We start from the raw sequence: 26639 nt of genomic DNA, 5'->3' as shown, positions 1-26639 counted from the left end.
GCCGCTGCTCGGAGGTGTAGGTGTGGTGAGCCTCCTCGTACAGACGGGGACGGAAGGCGCGGGAGTTTCAGTACCCGGCCCCTCTCCAAGTGCGATGTGTAGATTTCGCACCCAGGCTGGTCTGAAGCCAGAGAGGATTCCTTCTCGATAATGCCCGGCAGCGCCCTCCAAGCGCTGTGCGTACTCACTCGGCACCTCATTCCGGGAGGTAAGTGGGGCAGGACCAATTCTGTCCGCCCGAGGCGCTGGTCAGAGCGCATATTCCAGGGGTGCCCCAGACACACAGAATCGGATTATTAGAGGCAGCCCCGGGAAATCTCCCTTTAGACAGCTTCAGGAGATTTTGGGGGGCCGCCCGTTGGGGGGGGGGCGGTCGCGGCAATAACCAGGTGAGGATGGACAGGGGCTTGAACCGAGACGGCGAAATAATCCCTTTTCTCGGAAGTGTCACGTAGCACCAACTCCCGCTATTGTTGGACTCCGACGCCTGGCAGCACAAAATCGCCTGGGGGCTCATTTCCCTCCCCCGAGGCGCTGAAAGGCGAGGGAGTAAATAAAAAGGCTGGTGGCTTCCCACTCACCAGGCACGGGGCTTGAGTGGCCGAAAAGCAGGTGGCCCCTGCCACACCAGGGCGACACTGGACTGAGGTGTAATGTATGTACTATTTATAGGGCATTTCTGGGCCTCACCCTAAGGACTTCTGATTGGCTTTAGGGGAGATCTATCACTCATCTTTTGGGTTCGAGGTGGGTGGAAGGTCAACCACGACCAATACAAAACCACTCCTCGGCTAAACCCCTCCTCGTCTAGCTTCCTGTTGCTGTCCATCATCCACCTAGTGGGCGGGACTTTGCCTCCCGCCAATTGGCTGGCGAACATGTCGTTCACTCTTCAGTAGGTTTCCGGTTGGTGCCCTCTACCGTCCATCAGTGACATTTCACAGGTCGATTGGCTAAACCAACGTCGCTCTAGATGCCTCTCTTTGATTGGTTATTGGTGCTGTCGGTCCCCAATGTACTGAACTTTTATTGGTGAACGCTGCCGTCGCTCGGGCGGTGGCGGGCTCCGGGATTGGCGGGTGCTGGGCGGGCGGTGTCAGGCTCTCGGTGGCGGCGGAGGCGGCGGAGGCCAGGGAGGAAGATGTCGTAATGAGCGGTGGGTCCTGGCCGCTGCCGGCGGGGTCTTCCCGGCCCCCAAGGGTCGGGAAGACGGGCAGAGGCCGCAGGGACGGGGAGCCGGGGCTGGGGGTTCCCCCCTGGGGCCGGGCCTGGCGCCGGGGCCCGGCTCCGGGAGGGGCGGGGGAGGGAGGATTCCCGCCCGGAGGAGGAGCGGGGCTGGCCAGCCGGGCGGAGGCACCCGGAAGGGGGCGTTCGACTCCCCGCCCCCTCGGAGCCCGCTGGGCGGGAGGGTGGCGCTTCCGGGGGCTGGCAAGAGGTGCGGGCACCCGGGCGGGCCTGGCACCCCCCTCCGCCTGGTTGCCGACCCGCCTCAGTGCTGCTCGGCCCGTGGACATAGCCTGGGTCCGCCCCGAGGAGGCGGCCGACGCTCCTCGTCCTTGTCCTGTGTTCGGGGGACCCTCCTGCACTCTGACTCTAGGTGCCCGCCAGCGATTCGGGGCCCTCCCGAGTGCAGAGAGGAGCAAGGGAATGCTTGAAATGCAGACGGCGCCAACCACATGGGCACTGCTGGGCATAGAACCCAGCCTGGTTCCCGATATGTCCCAATGGAGAGATGGTGTCCGGACACGAGGGCACCCCTTGGACAGATGACTTCTCGCCTTAGACTGCGGAGTGGGCAGAAACCTCCGTTTAATGTTTTTACTTGGGTCTTTGAGTACCAGCTAGATACATGCAAGCTCTTAGCAGAATTGTTAGCCGTTTAAGAACTTGTTGACAAAGAGTTCCCAGCCTGTTAGCTGATGCTCCGTCGGGGGGACTGCTGATTTCCAAAAGCCAGGTGCAAACCTAAGGAATGACAACAGAAACAAAACAAAACCGATACTTACTTTCTTCCTCCACCCCACCTCCATCCCCATTGCTGACTTAAGGTTTTCAGCCTCCTACCCGTGCTTCTTGGCTTATGTTCCCAGTGGCTTTCTAATTTTAGTTGAAAAGGAACTGTGTCTTCTCCTCTGGGCAATTGAGAAACCTGTCTTCACTGCATTCCTTGGTTTTGATTCCAATATACCCTCATGTTTGTTTCTTAATTAACTTGATCCAGAGGGACTCCCTCTGGCTCTTCTCAGTGCACATTCTCCCAACGTTTGTTTTTCTTGAGGTTACTTCTTGCTCACTTACTTGTTGATTCCTAGAGAAAGGGAGGGAGGAGCTAGAGATCTGCTTTAAGCAATGAATTGGCTCATGGTCCCCCATTACACTGATTTTAAGCGATGATTTATAGGTGATGACTCTTTCAAGGTGCACTAGCATGCACTATCTAAAACTTGCATGCTCTAACCCAGAAGGCATTAAGTATCATAATGGAGGGCTAGGTGTTGAGTTGGTGTTTTGGGTAAGATTTTTAGGGCTAGAAAGTTAAAGGTGTTGGCCAATTCACAGAGAGGCTGTTAAAGGAACAGTGCAGGAGTCCACACCATAGAAGTCATTTTGATTAATAACACAAAGAAACATGTTGTCAGCAATAATGAATGTAACTGCAGTGTCTTGTTTTGTTTTAAATTCTTGTGTGCGATGAAGGGGGCGCATCTGTCAGACAACCTAGCAGTTGGGCTGATGATGTCAGTGTTCCAGTGGCTTCTAACAGGCATTAATACCTGTTGGAAATGGATTCTCATTGGCTGGGGCGATTGGTAAGTTTTCTAATTCTGGTTCTTCCCCTTGGTTGTAGAGAGGCTTACCCCCTTCATTTGAAAGCAGCAGCAAGGAAAAAAAAAAAAAGCTGGTCTGACATAATTACGAACCTCCTGAGCTAAAGACACAGCGTCTTTGCCAAGGAGACCCAAGTGGAGTTAGTTCATAATCAGATCCTCACCTGACTGCCCCATAGGGAGAACTGGATCCTGGAGGAAGAGTTTGGCATCAGTGTTGACAGCACATAGACTGGCCAGTTTTTTTTGTTTTTTTTTACCTCCGATTCTATTAGTTTGGGCCTCTGGAGGCCTGTCAGAGGAGAGAAGAAGCTGTAAAGATTTTGGCAAATTATCTGGGTAAAGGAGCTTCAGGGTGTAACAGCAGCTAGGTTAGTTCATTTGGATATCTTGGCCTTGAACTTTCTCCTCCTTCTGTTGACTAATGGCAGCCCTCTGGAGGAGCTGCAGGGTCTCTGTAACCTGAACCATCCTTTGCCATAGGCATGTGATAATTCGAGTCTGCTTTAAGCAAGTATTGCCCATCCAGGGCCCTTATGAAGACATTCTAAACTTGCTGTCAGCCAGTAGACCCTGGTGTTGGCTTGAGTTCAGCAATCTTCTAGACTTTGTCACCCCATTTCTATGATGGAAATGTAGCATATTTTTCTTTTATGACTTATCTTCGCCTTCTCCGTTCTCTGTTTACACACATATTGGAAGCCTTGCTTCCAAGGATTGAAAAATGTAATTATTTTGGAAGGGGTGGGCAATGGCCACAGAATGAAGGATGCAGAGAAACACTGCTTTAAAGTGCGTATAGAGTATTAGAAAGTGTAGAGATGTGAACACTTCTGAGTTTAAATGATTATGTGGTCCAGTTGAAACCTTGTGGGCTGAAGACTTGAAGTAAAATCTATTTGGAGAAACTCCAGTACTTTCTTATGAGTTTATTGGGTGATACATCTGGTTCCTTTGGGTAGCTCAACTGGATTAGGGAACTTCTAATAAGTTCTAAGCTAGGAAAACTTGGCCTACATGCTGGACCAAATCAGTACAAGCTGGACTGAGAAATGGGCATCATGATGGAATGCATTTGTTGATGTTTTGCTTGTTTTTTGCTATGGATTAAGAGGGTAAAAACATGGGACATTACCAACTCAAGGGCATTGTCAGCCTAAGTAGGGAAGGGATTAGAGATCGCCCTAGAAGAGATGCTCCCAGGTGGTACTGGTAGATTTGTTCTAGTTGATAGGATTCCAGAATGGAAAACTGATTTTTCTGCTGCCTCACGGGATGATGGAAAGAGAACCCAGGAGCAAGCTCAGCCAGCACTCACTGCTTGGGGGAAGCCATGGCCTCTACCACGTGTCTAGGAAGTGCTCTTTCTGAGTGCTCCGAGGCCGTCACTGACACGGGGGATGACCAGGCTTCTCATCAGGGTGGGCTCTGGGCTGGTGGGCTCTGGGGAGATGAGCTCTGCTCAGGAGCAGCAGAGACCGAAAGGGCTGAGTGCCCAGTTGAGATGCTGTTCAGTCTGTCCCCAGGAGCGGCTCCGAGCAGTGTTGAGATCAGGGCTGTTTGTGTCACGGAAAAGCATGTGTGCAGGCCCAGCTGTTTGAATGCTCCCTCCGGACACCTCATTCCCTTAGCTACAGTTTGTTTCAGCTGCCGAATCGCACCTGGCCAGAAGCCTCACCATCGCAGTGCCGAGGTTTAGCTTGGGTGACTGTTGTTTTTGATTCTAAGGGCTCTGAGATGCCAGTTTGTCCTTACGCACTGGCCTGCACCCTGCCAAATGTCCTCTTTCTAGAGCTTCCTCTTTGGGGTATTTGTTACCTCTCCTCTGGGGCTCAGTGGAATCACAAAGCGGCTTCTCAGAGAGTGTGACTGGGGAATAAGAGACAGCAGGCAGGGCCGTGTGATTGGAAGTGGAACATTTTAGCCCCTGGTCAGTGTCTAACTGAAGTCTTCTCAGATTGGCCTCAACACAGACCAAAACATTTCCCAGCCTTCAGAACAGTAAATGGTATGAAGTCAGCACTCATCTCAGAACTGGTTCGCGCCCAGGATGAATGCGGGAGTGACTCAAATAAATGTGCTAAAGCAGAGAAAGCGTGTTTGTACAGAATGCTCTTCTAGGGGGAAAAAGTGTATCTTGCTTTCTTTTTTCCTCCCGTTCTCCAAGACAGCTCTGAGGTCAGGATTCTTTGTACCATTTCCTGGCGCTGCTCTGTCAGAGCGCAGAGTTTCCACCACCCTCCGCTGCCCTGGGTCCCCACTCACTTCTCCAGAGCCCCTTCTAGGACCACTGGGTGTGACCCAGGCAGGATGCAAATTAGCAAATGACAGTCCCATTTCGAGGAGGGGTGTACATATAGCAGATGCTCTCATCTGAACTCATTCAGAAAAGAGCCCCCTCCCCATGTATGTTAATCAAAAGAAGCATTGAAATGTGGTGCCTGGTGGGTGGTGATGAGGTGTGGGCTTGGAGGTATTTGTCCAGGAGCAGGACTGGACCATGCTGGTCTGCACACAAGCACTTGTCCCCTCATGAGGTGACTGGCGGGCTTGAGGGTTCCATCTGGGCCTGCATCAGCTGAGCCGACCTGGCAAGTGGATTCCCAGCCTCCTGCCAGGACACACACATCTGCGGGTTTTCTCTTGTAAACTCCATTTAGGCTCTCCTGCTCTACAGCCTCCAGGATTCATTCATTCATCCATTCAAAAAGAATATACTAAGCACCTACTATGTGCCAAGTAGGAGGGATACAACAGTGGGTAAAGCAAGGGGAAATCCCTGGCTTTAGGAAGCCTACATCTTAGCGGGTGACAATAAATAAATAACTCCTCGGTATTAGATATGGGAAGTGCTAAGGAGAAAAACAGAACAGAGGATAGAAGAATGTGAAAGGGTGAAATTTATATAGGGTGGTCAGGGCAAGTTTCAGTGAGATGGTGACGTGAGAGCAAAACGGGAGAGAAGGGAGAGAATCAGCCATGCTCAGTCTGGGGTGGGAGGCGGAGGGTGAAGGAGAACAGCAAGTGCAAAGGCCCTGAGAAGGGGCCAAACCTGGCATGTTGGGAAACCGCAGGGAGGCGAGTGTGGCTGAAGCAGTGAAGGGGAGTGACGGGATAGGTCAGAGGGGTCACAAGAGACAGGTCACATAGGGCCCTTATGTGTCGTGGTGGGGACTTTGGTTCTTACTTTGAATGGGAGAGGGGATGCTGTTGGGGGGGGGGGGGGGCTCTGAGCAGAGGAGTACCATGAAGTGTGGATAGGTTTTATTCTGGATGCATGTTGCGAATAGGCTGATGGGAACAAGGTCAGAAGTCCAGATAGGAGGTTTTTGCATTTAACCAGGGGAGAGATGATGCAGACCTGAATCTGGGTGATAACAAGAGGTGGTGGTGAGAGCAGTCCGATTTTGAATGTATTTTGAAGGTAGAACCTAAAGTGTCTGCTGACTGTCAGATGTAGAGTGTGGAAAATAAGAAGGGGCAAGGATGACTTGCAGGGTTTTTAGCACCAAGCCGCTAGAAGGACAGAATTCCAACCCCTGCATGAGGAAGTTTGAAGGAGACACAGAATTAGAGCGATATCAGTGGCTAGTTAGATTTGAGATGCTTGTTAACATATCCACGTGGAGATGTCAGTAGGCAGTTGGATATACAAGTCCGCAGATATAAATTTGGAAGTCATCATTACGTAGAACCTATGTACTGTTGGTTTTTAAAGCTGTGAGGCTAGATGAAATCACCCAGGAAACAGGTGTAAACAGAAGAAAGGTAAATGCTGAGACGGCACCCTGGGGCCGCCCAACCAATTAGAATTTGAGGAGAGGAGCACCCAACAAAGGAATCTTCGAAGAAGTAGCTAGAGAGGTAGGCCAACCTGGCAAGTGCATCCTAGAAGCCAAGTGGAGAAAGTGTTTCAAGAAGAAAGGGGTCTGCTGTCAGATCAACACACAGAATGAGGCCTGAGAATTAACTGTTAGACTTAGCAACGTGAGGTCACTGATGGTCTCTGTGGCATGGCAAAACCTGGAGCAGTTCCAGGAATGGCAGGAGAGGAATTAGGGGCAGCAATTATGGGTAACTGGCAAGGGGTTTTGCTTGAAATGGAGAGAAATAATGGAACTTAGCCGATGTAGGGAATTTTAACTTCTTAATGAAATTGTGGGCCCACATAAGGGTCCTGGGCTGAGGCTGGGGTCAAAGTTGGGCGCAGGGAAGGCTCCTAAAGTGTCTGGATAGAGACAAAATCTTCTTTTCCACCCTCCTCCTCTGGCCTGAGGCATTAGCCAGCTTAGCCAGCCGCCACCCACAGTGTCCTCCTGAATTGGAAATCAATGAAGTTCCTTTTGCCCGTATTGAGCTCTTCTGTATGGTTATTACAGTGCTGGAGACTTGCTTCTCAGCGCTTTGGAGTCTTTAACTGCCAGTGTCACTGCTCTCTCCATGCGGGCCAGTTCTCTTAGCTCATTTATGAACGCCCTTTGAGGTCCAGCTTTGTTCTCTTAAACCAGCCATGGCTTGCTTTTCCCTTACCAGCTCTGAATTCTTCCAGGCCAGGCAACTGGGAGAGACTGGGCTTAGACACTGTTTTGTTGGCTTCCGGCCCAGCTGAGCTGACCAAAATAGCCAGCAGAAGGACTGTTTGTGCAGAGTGAAATTCCTCCAGGGGAAATAACATAGCGCATGGCCAAGAAAGCCATGGTAGGAACCCATGAGGCAAAGAAAAAAAAAAAGCCAAGTACCCCCAAGGTCTGGCTATGGAGTTTGACCCAAGTTCTCTCCAGAGGGAAAAGAGCTTCCTAAAGCCTATTGTGGTATTTCTTTGGACCCCTTCTCTCATTCCTTGTGTCTCAGGAGTAGTGTTCTCAAGTGAAAGACCAGTGGAATGGCCCCCAGTCTGATGGCCAGGACTTCAGGGTCCTGTTTGAGGCCTCTTGCTGTTACTGGTGCTCCTTGAGCCAGCCCATGGAAAGACCTCTAGGACAGATATCACTCCCTGCTCTGTAAAGGGGGCTGTGGGGCCTGTGCATTGGCATATAGCAGGGGCACCTGACCCAGACTTGGGGGGCTGGAAGGGAAGAGGTCAGGAAAGGTTTTACCTGAGTGAGTTATAAACCAAGCTCTGAGGACTGCCGTTGGCCAGATAAATGACAGAGAGCGCGTACACGCGTGTGCGCAAACTTGGGCTCCAAGTGAGAGAGGGCATGGCATCGTTCCAGAAATGGAAAACACTGACGTGCCTGTGGGGAGAGTTGGAAGAGCAAGAGATAAAGGAGAGGTAGAGGGGGGAAGGGCAGATTGTTTTGGCTTTTACAAGCTTATCATAAGATCATCTGGAAGCTATTGAAGGGTATAATCAGGGGAGTGGCTGGATGGGATTTGCATTTTAAAGATTCTTCTGACACTGATAGTGGAGGCTGGATTAGAGCGGGCAAGGCCAGAGGCTGGGGAGCCATTGTGAAGGCTTTGGGCGGTATTCCAGGCTGAGTGGAAGGTGGTTAATGCCAGGGTCATGGCGAAGGGGATGGAGAGCAGTGAGTGGATTGGAAAGAGGTTTATATTTAGGAGGTAGAATCATGAGGACTTGATGAGTCATTGGCGATGAGGTTGACGTTCAGGTTTCCTTGTGATTAGAAATACCAGAGAGAGGCTGGTTGAACCAAAGACTCCTCCGGCCTGCAGGCGCTGAATGACCCCTGGGTTGTGTGCTGGGGCGTGGTGTAGCAGTGCAATGAAAACTGGCCTGGCCCACCCTGGGCACCCTCCTGTGAATATCGACAGAGACATTAAGCCCATGATTATTTAAAGGGTGGCGAGGGTTACCAGAGTAGGGTTAACCTCCTCTCAGGGGTCTGAGTAAATGACACGCTGGATCCGGAGTGGGCTCTCAATAAATTTCGCTGGGAAAAAAACAGGCTGAGACCTGAAGGGTGAGTAGGTGTTAGCTAGTAAAGAGAGAAGAGCTCTGAGCAAGGAAAGGGCAGCGGCAGAAATGAAAACTGCAAGGATCTGGAAGAGGGCCTGTGGAGGCTGGGGATGAGAAAGCTGGGGAGAGAACGGGCAAAGGTGGCAGCTCAGTGTGGGCAGTCCTGTGGCCCATCCAAGCGAAGGCCTGCAAAGGGCTCAGGAGACCGGGGCCACACACACGCCCTGGAGTCGTCAGTCTGCGGACAGTACCTGAAGCCTTGTGAGTGGGCACGGTCACTTGTGGAACGGGTATTGGGTGAGAAGGAGGGGTGTTGAGGAACAGTAGTATTGAAGGGTGGCAAAAGGCAGAGGAGCCCACAAGGGGAAGAGGAGGCCAGAGACGTAGGAGAAGATCCGTGGGAATTTTGAGGAGGAGGAAACAGTGAGAGGGTCAAGAACTGCTGAAGAGGGTCTGTTGGCTCTAGCAGTGAGGAGGTCCTCGGTGACCTTGGCAGGAGCAGTGTCCGCAGAGAGCTGCTGCTCCGGGAAATTAGCAAGTGAGAAAGGAGGGAAGCAGTAAAGTGCTGGCAGCTTTTCCACCAAGTTTGGCCAGGGAGGGAGGAAAAAAAAGGCTGTCGCTGGAGGGGATGGTGGTGGAGATGGCTGATCTGTCCATCAAAAGCCAGAGGCTCAGCGGATGCCTTTTCTGCTGTGTTGAAACTAAACTGGCTTCCAGTATGGGGAGAGGAAAGTCAGGGGTGGTGCCGTCAAGCCCTAGACCCCACCCCCAACCCCCGTCTGGAAGCCTTGCTTGATGCCACTGGAAGTTTTCCTTGGATGGAGCCTAAGAGAGCTACTGTTGCTTGTGTAATAAATCACGGTCAATCTTCACCAGCCAAGGGACTGTTGGGAAAGTTTTAGCCAACCTGAACTAATGAAAAGTCTGAATGACTGAACTCTGAAAGGAATGCAGCTTTTCTTTCAAGAATACTCACTAAATCCCTTTACCCTGTTGCTAAATGTAGGTTTCAGTGACCAGATGTAAACTGTTAAAAGCAAATGGTACGATTAAAATGGTAGAAGCGGTATAAAACAATTACATGATTATGCCCAGGAGTCCCTTTGCAGTCTTCATACAATAGTTAGCCTCACTTTGAATAGTATGAAGACAAATTTAAGCACAATTTATGTCCCAATTACACGTTTAGATATAAGGTTCCAAATTGAGGTTCAAAGATCATAGTCTTGCAGTTACGTATCTACGCCAGTTCTGAACCACTTTTCATTTTCAAACACCCAACTGGAAATGCTTCTCTTTTCCCTTTCATGGTTAATCCCAGGATATAATTCTGCAATGGCAGGGAGATCAGTCTGTTTTGGTTGCCCAAGCTTGCAGCCCAGGGGCTGCAAAGCTCAGCGACACTAGGAGAGATACTTACAAACACTGGTTTGAAAGCTAGAGGGTTATTTCAGGAGCCAGCTGGGGAGGAAAATGAAACCAAACTGAAATGGTACAATGTCAGGCCCAGCAGTTCTGGCAGCTCGCTTCAGTAAATGCTGCTGTTAACTTCCTAACTGAAGAACCGCTCTGAGCCCAGCCCGAGCTCGGAACTGTTTGAGTCCAGGGTATCAAAGACTGCAGAGGGAGAGAGGAAGATGGGAAAGGGAGATGAGTAGGAAGCACGAGGCCCGTTTTCATTTCATTTGCACTCTGTCCTGTTCTAGTGCCCTTCCATTTCCTTAGCAGAAGATGTCTGTCTGCAGGAGAGTCAGTCACCCATTTTAGCCAAGGGAACCTGAGTCCAGGGGAGCCTCCTGGGAGAGCCCCCTGCCTTCCCTTCCCAGCCTTGGCCTCAAGTAACTCAGCTTGTTTTTAACAGCAACATGGTCTGAGAATTTAAAAAATCTTCAATATCATTTAGTCCAGGTTCCCACCCCATCTAGACATCCCATCTCCAACAGAGACACACATCCTGCCTCTTGTCTAAATGATTCCAGAAAAGGGAGAACATTACCTCAAAAGGCAGCTGATTCCATTTTTTGAAAGTTCTCCCTTCTGTTAATTTGAAGTCTGCCTTTTTAAAGTAAACTCTACATCCAGCATGGGGCTCAAACTCACAGCCCTGAGATCAGAAGTCACATGCTCTACCTACTGAGCCAGCCAGGCACCTCAAAATCTGCCTTCTTGACGTTTCTACCCTGAAGTCTTTGAACCATGTATGGGGTGGCTGCCCTGGTGGGTATCACTAGTCCGGCATCCCGGCCACACCACTGCAGCTGTCCTCTGAACAATCTCCCATTGAAAATGCCCCTTTCAACATATCCCTCAGAACGAAACCTGACACTCCAGATGTGGCCTGAATGTGCAGAACACACTAGGACGATTATTTTTATCCCTCTATGATTGAACTTTTGGAAATGCAGTCCAAGATTGCAGTAGATTTTTGGCAACCACATCTAGATTCTATTGCCTCCTGTTTAGCTTTGAGGCAAACCCACTGGGGCTTTTTCACAGGAGGACCACTATGAAGCTCTGTTGTTCCGTCCTATATGCATGTGAATTTTTTTTTTTAACCCAAGTGCAGGATGTACTCAACTTCAAAATTTAAACCACTATTTATTGATTATCCACTGTGTGCGCGCTGCTTCCATAGTAATTATTGACACCTCCCAGAATCCCAGGAGTGTGCTGTTCCCTCTGTCCTATAGATGGCCCAGTGAGCCTGAGAGGGATGCCCCAGCCACCCCACTGATGACAGCACGGCCCCAACTCTCATGGAGGTTTGGGACCTCATGCTCTAAAGCACTGCACATACTAGTTTGTAAAGATCTCTTTGAACCCTAATACCGACAGCCAGTGTATTTATAATCCTTCTCGGTCTTGTGACATCTGCAAGTTGAACTTGTCTGCTTGGTCTTTGCATGGTTTTCCAAACTTGGGTGGTGGGTCAACTACTCTAAAGCCACGTTTTCCAGCCTCTAGGGCACAGAACCAATTCAGTGAGTCACAACCAGCATTTTAAAAAAATGAAATAGAGTAGAAAAATACCCAAGTCTGTCACACATAGTAAGGGCAGATTTTTTTTTTTCAAGAAACTCACTGCATGAGCACAGGACAGGGAAGTGTGTGGGTGCGTGCATACTGGGTCTTGACGTAAACTGTTTTTATAACTGTGGCTCATGGTCTAAATAGTTTGAACACCACTGCTCTAAAGGAAAAACATTTTTGAGTCAACTTAGATCGTTTTCATTTATAATGCTGCAACTTTACTTAATTATGCACACAAATCTGTTTATCAGCTCATTGATCCAGCTCCTGTAAAATTAATTAACTACCAAAAAGCCAGTAAAAGTCACATCGCCAGCCACATTCTGGGAGGATGACATCTGATTGAACCCAGATCACTGCTGTCAGCATAAGCACGGCCAACTTGACACCTCGGGCTGCTTGAGTTTCGCACGCCTACCCTGCCGTGTCTTGTGCCAAGCAACACACTCCTCCCACGCTTCTGAAGAGCTATCATCCCTCACTTTGCACAAATGTAGCGTGAATTAAAACGTGCAGAATTAAGTTGTCTTAATTAGCCCACGCAGTCAGAATGGTGCCACTTGGCACCAGTACAGCTGTAAACACACACACACACACACAGGCCCCGAAACAGGCAGAGCTTGGTAAAGTAGCAGTCACCCAGTGGATGTTTGTTTTTAAAAGATGACCATCACAGTGATAACACAAGAAGAAAACATTCTGGCAGAAAAAGCACACGCCTCCAAGGAGAAGCTGCAGACCCTCCTCCTGGGACCCACCCCTAGTTTGAGACACCCCGGTTGCCCCTGCAGCAGCAAACCCCTCAGGATGTGCGGATCTCAGCACTTCTAGGGGGAGGCACATCTGGCTTAGCCCCCAGACTAGACCATCCTGCCTGCGGTTTTTTTCCCTTCTTGTTCCTAAGAATATTATGAAGATGTCAGTCAGATGCCTTGTTGAAATAAAAAAACACAGTGTATACTCTTCTCTTGATGTATCCATGCAAAACCCCATGAGACAGCATGACTCCGTTTTTGCAACCCTGTGCTTATTCCTCATGATCATTGTTTCCTTCAGTAATTGTAGTGTGCTGTTTGGTCATGTGTTCTCGGATTTTGCCAAGGATCAGTGTCTGTAATATTTCAGGATCTCCCTATACGATTTTGTCCAGAGCTGCCCTTTGGCTTCTCACACAGTTTATTTCTCTGAAATAATAACCTTGTTTCTGTACTTCTCGAAAGCTACCTTCCAAAGGTTTAGGATGCAAGTCTCACTGCCTGGTGTCCTTTTCCTTAGTGATTTATGAACTACAGGATGGCATAGATTCTCTCCCCACCCCAAATTCTCATGATTTCCATTTTACTTCTATTTCTTTTATATCAGATTTCAGAGTAATTCCCCTCATTACTTCCTCAACATTCTTTATTTTTCTTTATTAAAAAAAAAAAAAAAAAGAATATATTGACTGTGGGAAAATGAGAAAATCCAGAAAAAACAGGAAAAAAATTTAAGTCAAGCAAAATTCTACCACCAAGAGATAATGGGTTTCAACATTCCAGCATTTTCAAAGACTTTTCCTGCTGTATTCACATATAGAAATATGTACATGTTTAACGAAAATAGAATTTACTCTATTTTCATTCTTCTTCTTATATTCAGTCATTAGTTCTAGTCTTGGTGAAGCCTTTGGAGCCATACCTATTAGCCTACGTAAATTCACTTAAAGCGGTTACCCATATGCTGAAGATCATTACCTGGGCCATGGTGCTTTTGTGGTGAAGGCTGAGCATAAAGCACCTAAGACTTCCTCATGGAGCAGGTGTATCTTTGTCAGGGATCCTGGCTGAGAGATGCTTCTCTCCCAGGCTGACTTGGCATCTGGCTATAGCAGGAGTGAGCAAGAAGCTTGGGTTAGAACTAGAGGATGAACTGCAGGGATGAGGGGGACTCCCCTGCTCACCAAATAGGGATTCCGACCCAGCTAGAGAGAGTCAGCAGTACCCCATAGAGACAGCTCTGTTAGGTCACTGAAGCTGGTCTTGGCAAAGTCTCGTATCTTCGTGTTGTCCCAGGCTTTATGATGGCTGGAGACAGGACCAGCTGCCCTCACAGCCCGGGATGGACAAGTCATTGGAAAGCAGAGGTCATCCACTGAACAAGATGTAGGGTTGCTAACCTTGAGTGGGGAGGTGTAAGGAAAGGTTTACCTCTCAGAGAAGCAGCAGCGAAGAGAGGCAAAAAGGGTATCTGAGGCCCGTGGGCCTGGGTTCCATTTGGGCATCTTGTGCATTATTCCGTCTTTTCTTCCAACAGATCCACAGACCAGCATGGCCGCTACTGCCGCTGTCAGTCCCAGCGACTACCTGCAGCCCGCCGCCTCCACCACCCAGGTGAGTGGGCAGCGGGTTCTGAGCGTTGGGGGCTGCACCAGCCTGGAAGCACTTGCTGAAGCTGACATTAAACCACAGCTGAAGACTCTGTCCTGGCTCACTATAAACACCCTGGGATATGAGCCCTGGGAAGGTTCGGTTGTCTGCTTTTTCTGAACTGAGAAGCCAGGGCCACTTACCTGAGGTGGCACAGTTGAGTCAGGGGGAAAAGCAGGATTTTCCCACTGACCATAAAAGGGAAATAGAGGCTGGGTCCCTACACTCCAGAGGTTCTGTCCTTGTCACCTCGAAAGAGCAGCCCTCCCCACGTTACCAAAGTGTTTATTCTTCCTGTGGCCCGTCCCTTCTTCTTTCCCTCCGTCCCTCCCTCAGTCCTTCCTCAGCTGAGGAATCAGGGGCCCCTTAATGCCTGTGATGGGCCAATGGACTTCTGCCTAAGAGCTGAGGGTGATTCCGTGACCCCCTGAGAAACAAGGCTGCTGGGAAGTAAGGGTGTTCGTTCACCCTGTAAATGGGGGCTCCTGGAGAGTTCCTTCCTGAGAAAGACATTGCCTACTCTTTCTCCCTCAAAGAGGAGCCAGCAGGGAAGGGAAAGATGTTGGCACCGTGCCTACCACAGAGGTGGCGAAGAGCCTGCCAAGAGGAGAGGACCATGAAGGGCAGAGGGTGGCTGGGCAGCAGGTTCACGTCTCACCTTTCCTCCGCTTGTTCTCTCGCAGGATTCCCAGCCATCTCCTCTAGCCCTGCTTGCTGCAACATGTAGCAAAATCGGCCCTCCCGCCGTGGAAGCTGCGGTGACCCCTCCTGCTCCCCCCCAGCCCACACCACGGAAACTCGTCCCCATCAAACCTGCCCCTCTCCCTCTCAGTCCTGGCAAGAATAGCTTTGGAATCTTGTCCTCCAAAGGAAACATCCTTCAGATTCAGGGGTCGCAACTGAGTGCATCCTATCCTGGGGGGCAGCTGGTGTTCGCTATCCAGAACCCCACTGTGATCAACAAAGGGACCCGATCAAATGCCAATATCCAGTACCAGGCGGTCCCTCAGATACAGGCGAGCAACTCCCAGACTATCCAGGTACAGCCCAGTCTCACCAACCAGATCCAGATCATCCCCGGCACCAGCCAAGCCATCATCAGCCCCTCGCCATCCAGTCACAAGCCTGTCCCCATCAAGCCAGCCCCCGTCCAGAAGTCGAGTACGACCACTGCCCCTGTGCAGAGTGGGGCCAATGTGGTGAAGCTGACAGGTGGGGGCGGCAACGTGACGCTCACTCTGCCCGTCAACAACCTTGTGAACACCAGCGACTCCGGGGCCACCACTCAGCTCCTCACGGAGAGCCCCCCCACCCCACTGTCTAAGACTAACAAGAAAGCCAGGAAGAAGAGTCTCCCTGCCTCCCAGCCCCCTGTGGCTGTGGCCGAGCAGGTGGAGACGGTGCTGATTGAGACCACTGCGGACAACATCATCCAGGCAGGAAACAACCTGCTCATTGTTCAGAGCCCCGGTGGGGGCCAGCCCGCCGTGGTCCAGCAGGTCCAGGTGGTGCCCCCCAAGGCCGAGCAGCAGCAGGTGGTGCAGATCCCCCAGCAGGCCCTGCGGGTGGTGCAGGCGGCATCTGCCACCCTCCCCACCGTCCCCCAGAAGCCCTCCCAGAACTTTCAGATCCAGGCGGCTGAGCCGACGCCTACTCAGGTACCACACTCACCCTCTGCACCCGCCTCTCTCTCCTTCGCACTGAATGGCTGACGCTCTGTTCCCCCTTGGCTTGCTTGGAAGGTGATGCTGATGCATCTCCTGGTTTGAGCTGAGTGCTGGGAGTCCGTGTTGCCTGGGGTGGGCAGTGAGGGGCCATTTCTGCCGACACGTGGGGTCTCTTCAGTTCAGAGGGTTATGTACAGCTCATCCTTAGAAATCAGATGAGACGTCCCTATATACCTATATTGTGGTCCACTTCTTCTTTTTGGGGAGTCTTTTTTGGAGGGTGGGTAGGGGGCAGATACATACTTTTTTTTTTTAATAAAATTTACTTTTTTTGATAGAACTACATACTCAGAACAGTAGCAAGAAAAACGAATTTCAGTCAGAACCATAGAATTTGATTTAAAGCAAGAAAAAGGAGAAAAATTCTGGTCATTGTTAATGGCAAGGAAAAAAATAGGAAGACACAGCCCAGCTTGACGGCAGGAATACTTAGGCTAGATCCATCTGGGATGTTAATAATTCAATAAGAATGTTCTTTTGGGGGGCTTATATGAAGGTGCCATATTACTCTGGAATCTATTTGGCCCTGTGAGGTGGTTTTGTTGTTTGTGTATGCCTAGTAAATGCCAGAGATTATGCCCATGTTGCAGATGGGAGAACCTGGAACTCAGGAAGTATCCAAGAGCTCGTGGGGCATAGATGACAAGAGCCAGGATTCAACTCAAGTTTCTGACTTCAAACCCCATGCTCTTTTCCACTTTTCACCTTGACTTGCTGTTTCTCAGTGTGGCAGGTGCTACAGTTAAAATTGAGGACAAGGTTGTTGTTGTTGTTAAGGATCTTTTTAAATATAAGAATATAGCTCCTGCCATTGAGGAATTTATAATCTGGAGTTGTCTGGAGAGAGAACAGAAGCATCACAGAGAGTGACAGTGGGGAGTTGTGTCCTCTCCTGGGTGGAGAAGGAGTGCCCTTGAGATTGAGCTATGGGCATGGAAGTCACACAGGAGAAAATCTGAGGCCTGCCCTGGAATGCCTCCTCCATCCTGGCATATTAAGTATTGCCAAGTGATTTTCTTTACACTGTTTAATTTACTTACTAGAATTCCTATGAGGTTCCATTACCAGACCTACCTTACAGATGAGGAACTGAGGTGACAGCTCAGGTGCACACGTCCTAGGCGGTACCTCCCCTCCCTTCCCTGAGGTCCCATATCTTGAGATTGATGGAGGCACGGCTTAACCCAGGTCTTCCTAAGGAAATAATCATACATATGCAGAAAGTTTTAGCTACCTTATTTCTTAAAGATGACATAGTTTTCCAATATCCTGAGGTGCTGTACATTACACAACTGATACTCTCTTAACTGTAGATGTAGGCAGTTTACAGTCTTACAGCTAACTAAATTCCTAAAAGTGGGGCAAAGCATATGCACATTTTTCTGAAAGGTATTATATTCTGTATCAGAGATGGGCAGTCCACAGCCTGAGGTCAAACCTGGCCCACGCTTCTGTTTTTGTAAATAAAGTTGAACTGGAATGCAGACATTGGAATGCCCGTGTGCGCTGCATTTGCACTACAAGGCAGGGACCTCGTCATGACCTGCAGAGTTTAAAATATTTACTGTCTGCCCTTTACAGAAAAAGTCTGCTGACCCCTGCTCTACATTATGAACAAAAAATGTTCTAGTAACAGAAATTTGAGATACACAGAAATAGCAATGATATGCAAAAGGGGTACGATAAGATGTGTCTATTCATTAAGAGATGACATGAGGTTTGTTTCTTTGCTTTTAACTGAGAAACAATCCCAAACAACCCAGGAATTAAAAATAACTCTAATCAAAATCAGAGCAGGATTTTTTTTTTTTTTTAACAAATAACTTTTTGCTCCTGGATCATTTGAGTGTAAGTTGCCACCATAATCCCTGTCACTTCCAAATGTTTTATAGAAAGTGTCTCATTATTACATGCAAGGACATTGTACATGACAACAATACAATTAGCAATGAAACATGCTAATGTCTTTCGTTCCCCAGTCTTTACTTGATGTTCACGACCTTGACACTTTGGAAGGCTACAGGCCAGTTATTTGGAATATGGTCCTCAGTTTAGGTGTCTGTGATGTTTCCTCATGACATGTGGGTTGTGTGGTTTTTGTGGTTTTTGTGGCTTGTTTTTTGTTTGCTTTGGGTTTTTTTTGCAGAAATACCGCAGACGTGATGCTGTGTTCTCACTGTCCCCTAAAAGGGGTGCGTGATTTCAGTTTGTCTCAGTACTGGGGACAATTAAAGTGATGTTCGCCAGATTTCTGCACCTTTTTTTCTTTGTAACGAATTAGTATTTTGTAGAGAGGTACTTTGAGATTACGTAAATATCCCATTCCTCATCAGACTTTTTCCCACTTGTTTTAGTATCTTTTGTTATGATAGAGGTTTTCTTAAAATTAATGTTTTGTTTTAGAAGAACTTTCTATTTACAGAAAGGTTGCAAAGGGAGTACATAGTGTCTCTTTCCCTCTCGCTTGGTTTCCCCAGTTGTTAAACATCATACAGGTACCTTTGTCAAAACGAAGACACTGACATTGGCACGTGACTGTTAACTAACTTCACACTTGGTTTGGATACCACCAGCTTTTCCACTTATGTCCTCTTTCTGTTCCAAGATCCAGTCCACATACCACGTTGCACTTAGTGGGCATGTCTCCCCAGGCCCCTCAGGTGATAGCTTTTGGTCCTTGTTTTCCATGATCTTGACAGTCGTGAGCTGTATCGGTCGGATATCCTACAGAACTTCCCCCACTCTGGGGTTATGGGCTTTTGGAAAGAATACTGCAGAGGTGACATGGCCCTCTCACATTATATGAGGAGCACGTGATATCCACAGGACATCCTGGTGATGCCCTGGCCCTGATGATAACCTTTTGCGCTGATTAAGGCAACGTTGGCCGGGTCTCTTCATTGGAAGTTGCTACTTTTCCCTTTCTCTGTTCTTTAGAAGGGAGTTGCTAAGTCTCCCGTCTTCAGGGGTGGGAATTAAGCTGTACATCCTGGAATGGAAAGTATCTATGTAATATTATTTGGAATTCTTCTATAAGGAAAAGTTTTTTCTTCTTTGTTCAGTTTACTTTTTCAATCATTTATTATTTTTTTTTTATTTTTATTTTTTTTAAAGATTTTATTTATTTATTTGACAGAGAGACATAGTGAGAGAGGGAACACAAGCAGGGGGAGTGGGAGAGGGAGAAGCAGGCTTCCCGCGGAGCAGGGAGCCCGATGTGGGGCTCGATCCCAGGACCCCGGGATCATGACCTGAGCTGAAGGCAGACGCTTAACGACTGAGCCACCCAGGCGCCCCTCAATCATTTATTTATAGCAGTAGGGGCTGATGTGTATTTATTTTATACTTTGGGTTATAAGCCAGGATCATGTTATTTATTTTGTTGCTCACATTGTTCCCAGCTTCGGCCGTTTGGAGTGCTTTGAAGATGGCCCCTGTATCCCCTGGCCTACTCCCACCTTTTGTTGTTTTTTTAAATCAGCTTTGAGATATTCACGTGCTATGAAATTTACCCTTTTAAAGTGTACAGCTCAGTGGGTTTTAGTATATTCACAGAGCTGTACACTCCTCCCTGCTGAGAACATTTTCATCCCCCCAAAAGAGACCCTCTACCTTTACCTCATTTCCCCTTTCCCCCCAACTCCCCTGGCAACCGCGAATCCATTTTTTTGTCTCTGTGAATTTGCCTATTCTGGACATTTCGTTTAAATAGAATCTGACAGTAGGTGATCTTTTGCAACCGACTTCTTTCACTTAGTAGTAGTGTTTTCAAGCTTCACCCCTGTTGTGGCAGGTGTCAGTGCTTCATTCCTTGTATTTCTTAGCCCCAGCCCTGGGATCGACCGTTCTTGGAGAGTGCAGTAATGGTTGTTTAAATATGTCATTCTCTTCTCCATTTGTTTATGTCAATAGGGACTATTAGGTTCCCATTTTATTCAGTGGGTTGTAATCCATTAGTATTAAGATTTTGATGTTCAAGTTATCCCATTTGGCCACTGGGAGCGCCCTCCAGTTGGCTCCTGTGTCCTTTCCCTGTGGTGCCCCCATTCCTTGAGGACCTTCTTACTTGCTGGTACCACAGATGTTCCCATCTCTTCTTGTACTCTCCCTGCCCCCAAACCTGGAATCAGTTTTTTTCTCCAAGGAGCCCTGGTTCCTTTTAGTGGAGCATGATATTTAGAAGCTGAAACCCGGGTCCTGGGTGAGCTCATTGCCCCTGGAGCGTTGCTGCTCCCAGCCCTTCTCAGCGGACACAGCCAAGAACTATATATAAATATACATACATATATATGTACACACATGTAATGCCTGGATATATAGACATAGGTATGGACACACACATGTACATCTACAGATATACACACATTTATATCTATATTTCTGTCTTTATATCGAAACCCAAGAGTTGCCACAATACCTCTGATTCCTGTCTAGTGCCACACACTTCATTCTAGTTTCTCCCTTCCCATATTTGTAACCTTCTTCTGACAGTGAGAAACCTCGCTTCCTTTAGCCTTAATATATTCCACGTGGACATGCTCCTCAGCCTGCTGGGCCGGCGACACTCGGGCCGGCCGCTGTCATCACTGCCCCACAAAAGGCCTCCTCGTCCCATTTAGGCTCTAACGTGCATATCTTGACGCCTTTTGAGACACACTCCCAAATTTCCCTCCGGCAAGCCTAGACCACCTTATACTCCCGCTCCTGATGTAAGAGTAAGTGCCTGTCTCCCTTCTGTCTCACCAACGGTGAGCATTATATTTTATTTTTCCATCTTTGCCAATCTGAGGTGGGAACAACTGTTTCTCATCGATCGTGCCTCCTAAGAGCTGTTTTCATTTGTTTGGTGGTCTTTCACGGTGCATCTTTTCTGACGTCACCATTTCGCTGCCTTCTAATTCTCTAATTCTGAGGGCTGGCGTTGTATTTTTCCATGCTAAGTAAATTCAGTGTTGGTTTCCAATCAGCAATCAGCATTTTGCTGCCTTAGTACGGGGACGCCATCGGCAGTGTGAATGTAGGTCTGGGCCAGTTGGAGAAGACTTGGGTGGACCAAGAGGCGCCCCCACTTCCCACTTGGGCAGTGAGGGCGGTGACACTGCATTCAAAGGTGTGGGGGCGTGGGGCGCAGTCTGTCCTGGGGCACTGACCCTTTCCCTCCGGCCCTTCCAGGTCTACATCCGTACGCCTTCCGGTGAGGTGCAGACGGTCCTTGTCCAGGACGGCCCCCCAGCAACAGCCGCAGCCCCCTCTGCCAGCACCTGCAGCAGCCCTGCGTCCCGTGCTCCCCACCTGAGTGGGACCAGCAGAAAGCACTCGGCCGCCATCCTCCGGAAAGAGCGCCCCCTGCCAAAGATCGCCCCCGCCGGGAGCATCATCAGCCTGAACGCAGCGCAACTGGCGGCCGCGGCCCAGGCCATGCAGACCATCAGCATCAACGGTGTCCAGGTCCAGGGCGTGCCTGTCACCATCACCAGCACCGGCGGTGAGGGCAGGGCCCCCGAGCCAGGGTGTGGGCATCGGGCCTGTTTGTCCTGCCCATGAGAACTGTGGGCCAGCCTGGGGTTCCCAGTCACCGCAGCGAGGACACTGCCCATCATTTGCCTGGCCCCTTCTAGCTTAAGAGCATGTCCTTACAGTTGCCCTCTGATATCATCTAAGACACGTGTTGGCCCCACCTGACTAAAGATCTTGGAATATGATGGAGACATAAGATGTACTCAGGAAAACTCCAACTAACATACTCATGCAGATTAATTTGGTACAGACACGAGGGAGATGTTCAAGAGAGGTTCCAGGTAAAGGGACATGAAAGAAGGCTTCTAGAAGGAGACAGCCTTGAGTTAAGGTGGGAAGGAGAGGACAGAGCCTTTGGCAGCGGGAATGGCTTGTCCTGCACTTCGTTTCGGTAGTTATATTTGGTAGTATTTACAGTGCGAAAGCGCCTTGCACACAATCAAGGGTACACCGTAGCTACGTAGCAAAAATGGTTCCTTGCACTTTAGCAGGGTGTTCTTTAACAGGGTGAAGAGCATTTTTCAAGGCAGTGGAAGCTCTCCGAATCTCCTCTTTTCATCCTTAAATGAGTTTACAGCACTTAACGTATTGTGCATCTGGGTTAGGGGCATGGGATGCATCCACTCAGAGAGACACCAGTGTTAGGTCAGTGACACTCCCCCTGCTTGGGAATGGCTTTATGCAAGTCGTAGAGGACTTGATTTTGTCCTGGTTTCTCATTCTTCGTACCAAAAATCCCTGGAGACCTTCCTGAGAGCCTGAGCTTAGAGGAGTTTCCAAAGAAACACTCCAAGACAAGCCAAGACAGGAACTTTCCCCACTGAAGTCACGTGGGCAGTGTAGTGACTCAGGACACCGACCGTGACGTCAACTGCCTGGGTTCAGATCCAGGTCCTACCAGTGATTAGCTGTGGCCTTGATATGTTATTGAGCCTCAGGTTCCTCAACTATAAAAGAGGGATAATGGTGTCTGATTTATGGAGTTGTGAAGGCTAAGCAAGTTAATACATTTGAAGCCTTGAAAATGGTATGTGGCACATAAGAGCCTCCCAGAAATAGGAGCTGCCGCCACGACCACCTTTATCGAGGGCAGAAGGGCATCCGGCCTCCGCACCCTCAACTGGGCCCCCCTCTGCCCCACAGGGCAGCAGCAGCTGACGGTGCAGAACGTCTCCGGGAACAACCTGACCATCAGTGGGCTAAGCCCCACCCAGATCCAGCTGCAGATGGAGCAGGCCCTGGCTGGAGAGGCCCAGCCTGGGGAGAAGCGGCGCCGCATGGCCTGCACGTGTCCCAACTGCAAGGATGGGGACAAGAGGTAACGTGGGGCTGGGGGTAGTCCAGACCACCAGCCTGGCACATGCCTGTTCCCCCAGCCCTTCTCTGGGACACAGATGGAAAGGGGATGTCCTCCTCACCCTTCCTGTGCCCTCGGACCTGACCTCGCATCCTCTCTCCATCCTGTCCTGCCTCCATCTTCTACCTCCTCCCTTTCTCGGCTTCCCACTCCCTCCGTCCCTGCCCCTCAACCCAATTCCCAGGTCCGGAGAGCAGGGCAAGAAGAAGCACGTGTGCCATATCCCCGACTGCGGCAAGACTTTCCGGAAGACGTCCTTGCTGCGGGCCCACGTGCGCCTGCACACCGGCGAGCGGCCCTTTGTCTGCAACTGGTTCTTCTGTGGAAAGAGGTTCACCCGGAGCGACGAGCTGCAGCGGCACGCCCGCACGCACACAGGTCTGCCGCCCGCCCCCGTGGCCCGCTCCGGCCCACACCCCCTCCGCTGCCTGCAGCAGCATCCCGCCTCCTGGCCCTGCCGGCGAGCTGCCCCACTGAGCAAGAGCCACAGACTGTTCTCAGGGGGGCCAGGACGACCCAGGAAATCCCTTCAAGCCAGTCCTTTACTGCAGCGTTTCCCAAACGGAGGTCATTTCCCTGACCCAGCCTCCACGACTTCCGCCAGAGCCGCAGAGTTACTTATTTAACAAGCCCTGGTGGAGAGGGCCAAGCACCGTACAGTGCTTTTTACCCATGAACTCATTTAATCCTCTGAACGACTCTGTGGGGAGGGCTCTTTGATTGTGCCCGTTTTACTGAGGGCTAGAGAGGTGGCCGGGTCACCCAGCTAGTGACAGGTGGAGCTGGGTTCAACCCAGGCGCTCTGTCCCAGGTCCACACTCCTAATCACTTCCCCACACTGCCTTTCCTGCTAGTATCTGCCAAATGACTTCCCTCACATCGTTTCACTGTTTTTACTCATTTGTGTCCAGTGCCATGTGTTTGACCCCGCAGGCTTGATATCATAGTTACATGTTTTAACGCACTGGCAAATAGAGAACGATAAAATAGAAAAACGTTCATCCGTCTACCACCAAGCACTGCTGCGGGAATCTCCGGCGGCCCCCAGCACACGCTTTGAGAACCGCTGCTAGAGCGAGGGCGTCCGTGAGCAGACCCCTGTCCTGGGACCGCCGTCCTGGGACTGGGGATGGGGCACACGACCCGAAGCCAAAGTCCTTGGCCGGTGGGGGGCAGGGGAGGGAGGCAGATCCTGCCCCCCGCCCCGGGGCTAAAGAGTCACTACTCAGAACAGCAGTGGCGGGCCAGCGAGGAGTGGGGCTTTCCTCGCAGGGGGAAGACATGGAGCCAGGGTTAGTCACAGGGACGGAGATCAGAAGGAAGCAGGAGGAGCCCTCGTGCAGGTACAGGGGCCCACGTAGGGGCGCTTCAGGCAGGGAGGGAGGATGGGAACAAAGGAGACGGGGAAGTGACGTCACACGGGGGCGCAGAGAAACGAGAACTGCCGAAGGGTTTGCGTGAGTCGACCGTAGGGAGCGGATGTGTAAGCAGGAGGTGGGTAGACCAGGATGGCGGTGCCAGCTTTACGGGGTGACCCCCTCCCTCGTCGGCTGGGACAGTGTCTGCACGTGGGCTCCAAATGACGTGCATCTTGTCTTCCCAGGGGACAAACGCTTCGAGTGTGCCCAGTGTCAGAAGCGCTTCATGAGGAGTGACCATCTCACCAAGCATTACAAGACCCACCTGGTCACGAAGAACTTGTAAGGCCAACTGAGGCGGGAGGCCCCGAAGACACAGTCCCTCATCTGCGTCCTGCCTGGGCCCCTGGTGGAAAGGAGGTCCCCGGGCTGCCGTCGGCCCCTCCCTTCTGTTCTGCGACTGTCCCCCCAGGAAGGGGCTCCGCTGCCCCTACTCGCCTCCCTCTCAAGCCCCTCGGCTCCGCCCCGGCCCTCCCCTCTCACCTCGAGCTCCCGGCCTGCCCAGACCGTGGACGTTGGCCGTGCCCAATGAGACGTTCTAAACCAGGACGAGTGGGAACCCTTATTTCCAAAGGAAAAACATGAATTTCACTCCGTCGAGGAGCAAAGTGAGCCCCCCCAGTCCTCTCCCCCAACACTGCCGGAGTCGCATTGTGCCATGTCTCTCTCTCTCTCTCCCACCCCTCCCCAGCCCACCAGCCACCTCGGATGCCCTGGGACCCTGCCCCCAGGGCACCACTGGCACCCCCCTCCCCCCGGAGAGGCTCACGGGGCTGCCTCCACTCCACATGCCCAGCCCTGCCACAGCTCTCCTCCAGCACATTCCAACTTTCTATTTAAAAAGTCAAGCTACCCACCGATGCCCTCTTTTTCTATGGAGAACGTTGCCTTATACTCTACTTCAGATGATGAACACTGTGTATTGTGTGTGCTTTAAAGTTTTATTTAATTGCTCCCTTCTTCCTGTCCTCGTTACTCACCTCCCCCACGCCTGCTTCAGTTTAGGGTTTGGGGGGCAATGAAGAGCATACGGATTTTTTTTTTTCTCACTCTAGCAATTCTCTTTTCTAAATGACACAGCATTTCAACTCGAATCTGGATCCAGATAAAAACACCTTCACCTCCTGACCCCTTCCCTCTCCCCCTCATCCCACCCCAGCTGTGGCCCCAGCCCTACTTGTGTACAGTGTATATTGTATAATGGACAATTGTGTCTACTACATGTTTAAAAACATATTGCTTGTTATTTTTGAGGCTTTTAAATTAAACAAAAATCCAACTTTATTTTTAGTTGTAACTGCTTGAGGTATGTTTTATGAATTAAGTGACAGATTTGTTATCCTTTATTAACGATGTACTTTGTTGGTCAGCACTGGGCTGACAAAAATTTTTTCTTGCTAATAAATTTAGTTGCCTGAGGCAAAATCTGCAACCTGGCGGTGCAGCTTCTTTCCTCTCTCACCTCGGAGAGCTTGGAGAAGGGGACTCCAGAAGAGGGAGCCCTGGCCTCTCCCAGCAGTCCGCACGGGGACCGAGGCAGGACCTGGCCCTCCTGGCGTCGGCACGAGCCCCCAGAGCCCCCAGGTGGGACCTCGGGCCAGGGCCCAGCACAGGCGTTGCTGCTTCTGTGAGCCAGTTTTGCGGGAATCAAAGCTGGCACACACTCTGCCTGCAGACTCGAGGCACAGCAGTGCCTTCCTTCCGAGCAGGAGAGTTCCTCTGCTCAACTCCCCAGCCCCAGGAGGAAGGCTTTGGCCTCAGAACCTTTTAGCAACAACTGTGGGAGAGAGAGAGCCAGAGGGCCCTTGGCTTCATCACTCCCCGGAGGCTAGAGAGTCTGGAGAAAAGGCAGTTCCCTAAGGCCAAGATCCGTTCCCAGGGTGGAGGGCTGGGAGCCCAGCTTTCCCCGGGCGAGGACCCCGACCATGGATTGTGTTTTTCTTCCGTCCCCCACCCCAGACAGGCCAGCCCAAGTGCGGCACCTCTGAAATTTTGGTGGGGCTCTTGGGGGTGGGGGGGGTGGGCAGAGCTCTGAGGAGGACGTGGGTGCACGTGTTTAAACCTGGCGGGGCCGGAAGAGCATCTGGGCTGAAGGGAGAGGTGAGTCACAGAACAGTATGTGCTTTCTCCTTTTAACAACATGCCTCTTCACCTCCAAGGGACACAGCGAGGGTCGCTGCGCCGCACAGGAGTGGCCAGGCTTGGTTTTGAGCTCTCCACTCCCTCACTCTGGGTCCTCTGCCACTGGTGGCCTGCCTTGGTGAGCAAGCAGCTTTTCCTCAGAGCCAGTCCACCCTCACATCTAAAGAAATAAAAAGGTTATGATCTCAGATAGATCACAGGTTCTCTGCCCCTGATCACTACACATAAGCCCTTTGGGGGAAACCAGACCTCCAGCTGCATCTGCCCCGGCACAGAAGCCTCTCGGCCAACT

General features: G+C 50.4%; 1 protein-coding gene and 1 long non-coding RNA gene across 9 annotated transcripts in view; one reads left to right on the top strand and one right to left on the bottom strand.

Annotated features, from left to right (window-relative positions):
* SP2 (Sp2 transcription factor) lies at window positions 1-25637 on the top strand. 2 transcript variants are annotated; one of them, XM_036077412.2, is made up of 7 exons: window positions 1-208; window positions 14074-14150; window positions 14870-15844; window positions 21086-21398; window positions 22574-22748; window positions 22972-23165; window positions 24391-25637. In XM_036077412.2, exons 1-7 carry the CDS (start codon window positions 151-153, stop codon window positions 24489-24491), a joined length of 1893 nt encoding a protein of 630 aa, XP_035933305.1. In that variant the 5' UTR covers window positions 1-150; the 3' UTR covers window positions 24492-25637. The 2 variants fall into 2 exon arrangements, with proteins under 2 accessions (XP_035933305.1, XP_035933307.1); XM_036077414.2 differs by lacking the exon at window positions 1-208 and adding an exon at window positions 1071-1156.
* Window positions 1790-26639, bottom strand: part of LOC118526262 (uncharacterized) — a 30221-nt gene continuing 5371 nt past the window's right edge. For 2 of the 7 annotated variants that reach the window (XR_013445046.1, XR_013445051.1), the window contains exons 2-7: window positions 16988-17107; window positions 13515-16056; window positions 10172-10368; window positions 7925-8065; window positions 2993-3120; window positions 1790-1965 (exon numbers count right to left, since the gene is read on the bottom strand). This is a non-coding gene — a long non-coding RNA (uncharacterized LOC118526262). Of the gene's footprint in view, window positions 1966-2064; window positions 2309-2992; window positions 3121-7924; window positions 8066-10171; window positions 10369-13514; window positions 16057-16987; window positions 17108-26639 lie in introns of all 7 variants that reach the window. The other 5 variants (XR_013445047.1, XR_013445049.1, XR_013445052.1 and 2 more) reach the window with 5 other exon arrangements.

The sequence above is a fragment of the Halichoerus grypus genome, chromosome 2 (assembly GCF_964656455.1).
Source record: "Halichoerus grypus chromosome 2, mHalGry1.hap1.1, whole genome shotgun sequence".
Classification (NCBI taxonomy): domain Eukaryota; kingdom Metazoa; phylum Chordata; class Mammalia; order Carnivora; family Phocidae; genus Halichoerus; species Halichoerus grypus.
The sequence above is the reverse complement of the archived record's forward strand: the minus strand, read 5'-3'. Positions and strand labels throughout refer to the sequence as shown.

What these genes read in the sequence shown, in the direction of transcription:
- SP2 (XM_036077412.2), top strand. Translation starts at nt 151, where the DNA reads ATGCCCGGCAGCGCCCTCCAAGCGCTGTGCGTACTCACTCGGCACCTC. An exon ending in CCGCCGCCTCCACCACCCAG is followed by an intron (nt 14,151 to 14,869) that starts GTGAGTGGGCAG and finishes GTTCTCTCGCAG; the next exon opens with GATTCCCAGCCATCTCCTCT. An exon ending in CTGAGCCGACGCCTACTCAG is followed by an intron (nt 15,845 to 21,085) that starts GTACCACACTCA and finishes CGGCCCTTCCAG; the next exon opens with GTCTACATCCGTACGCCTTC.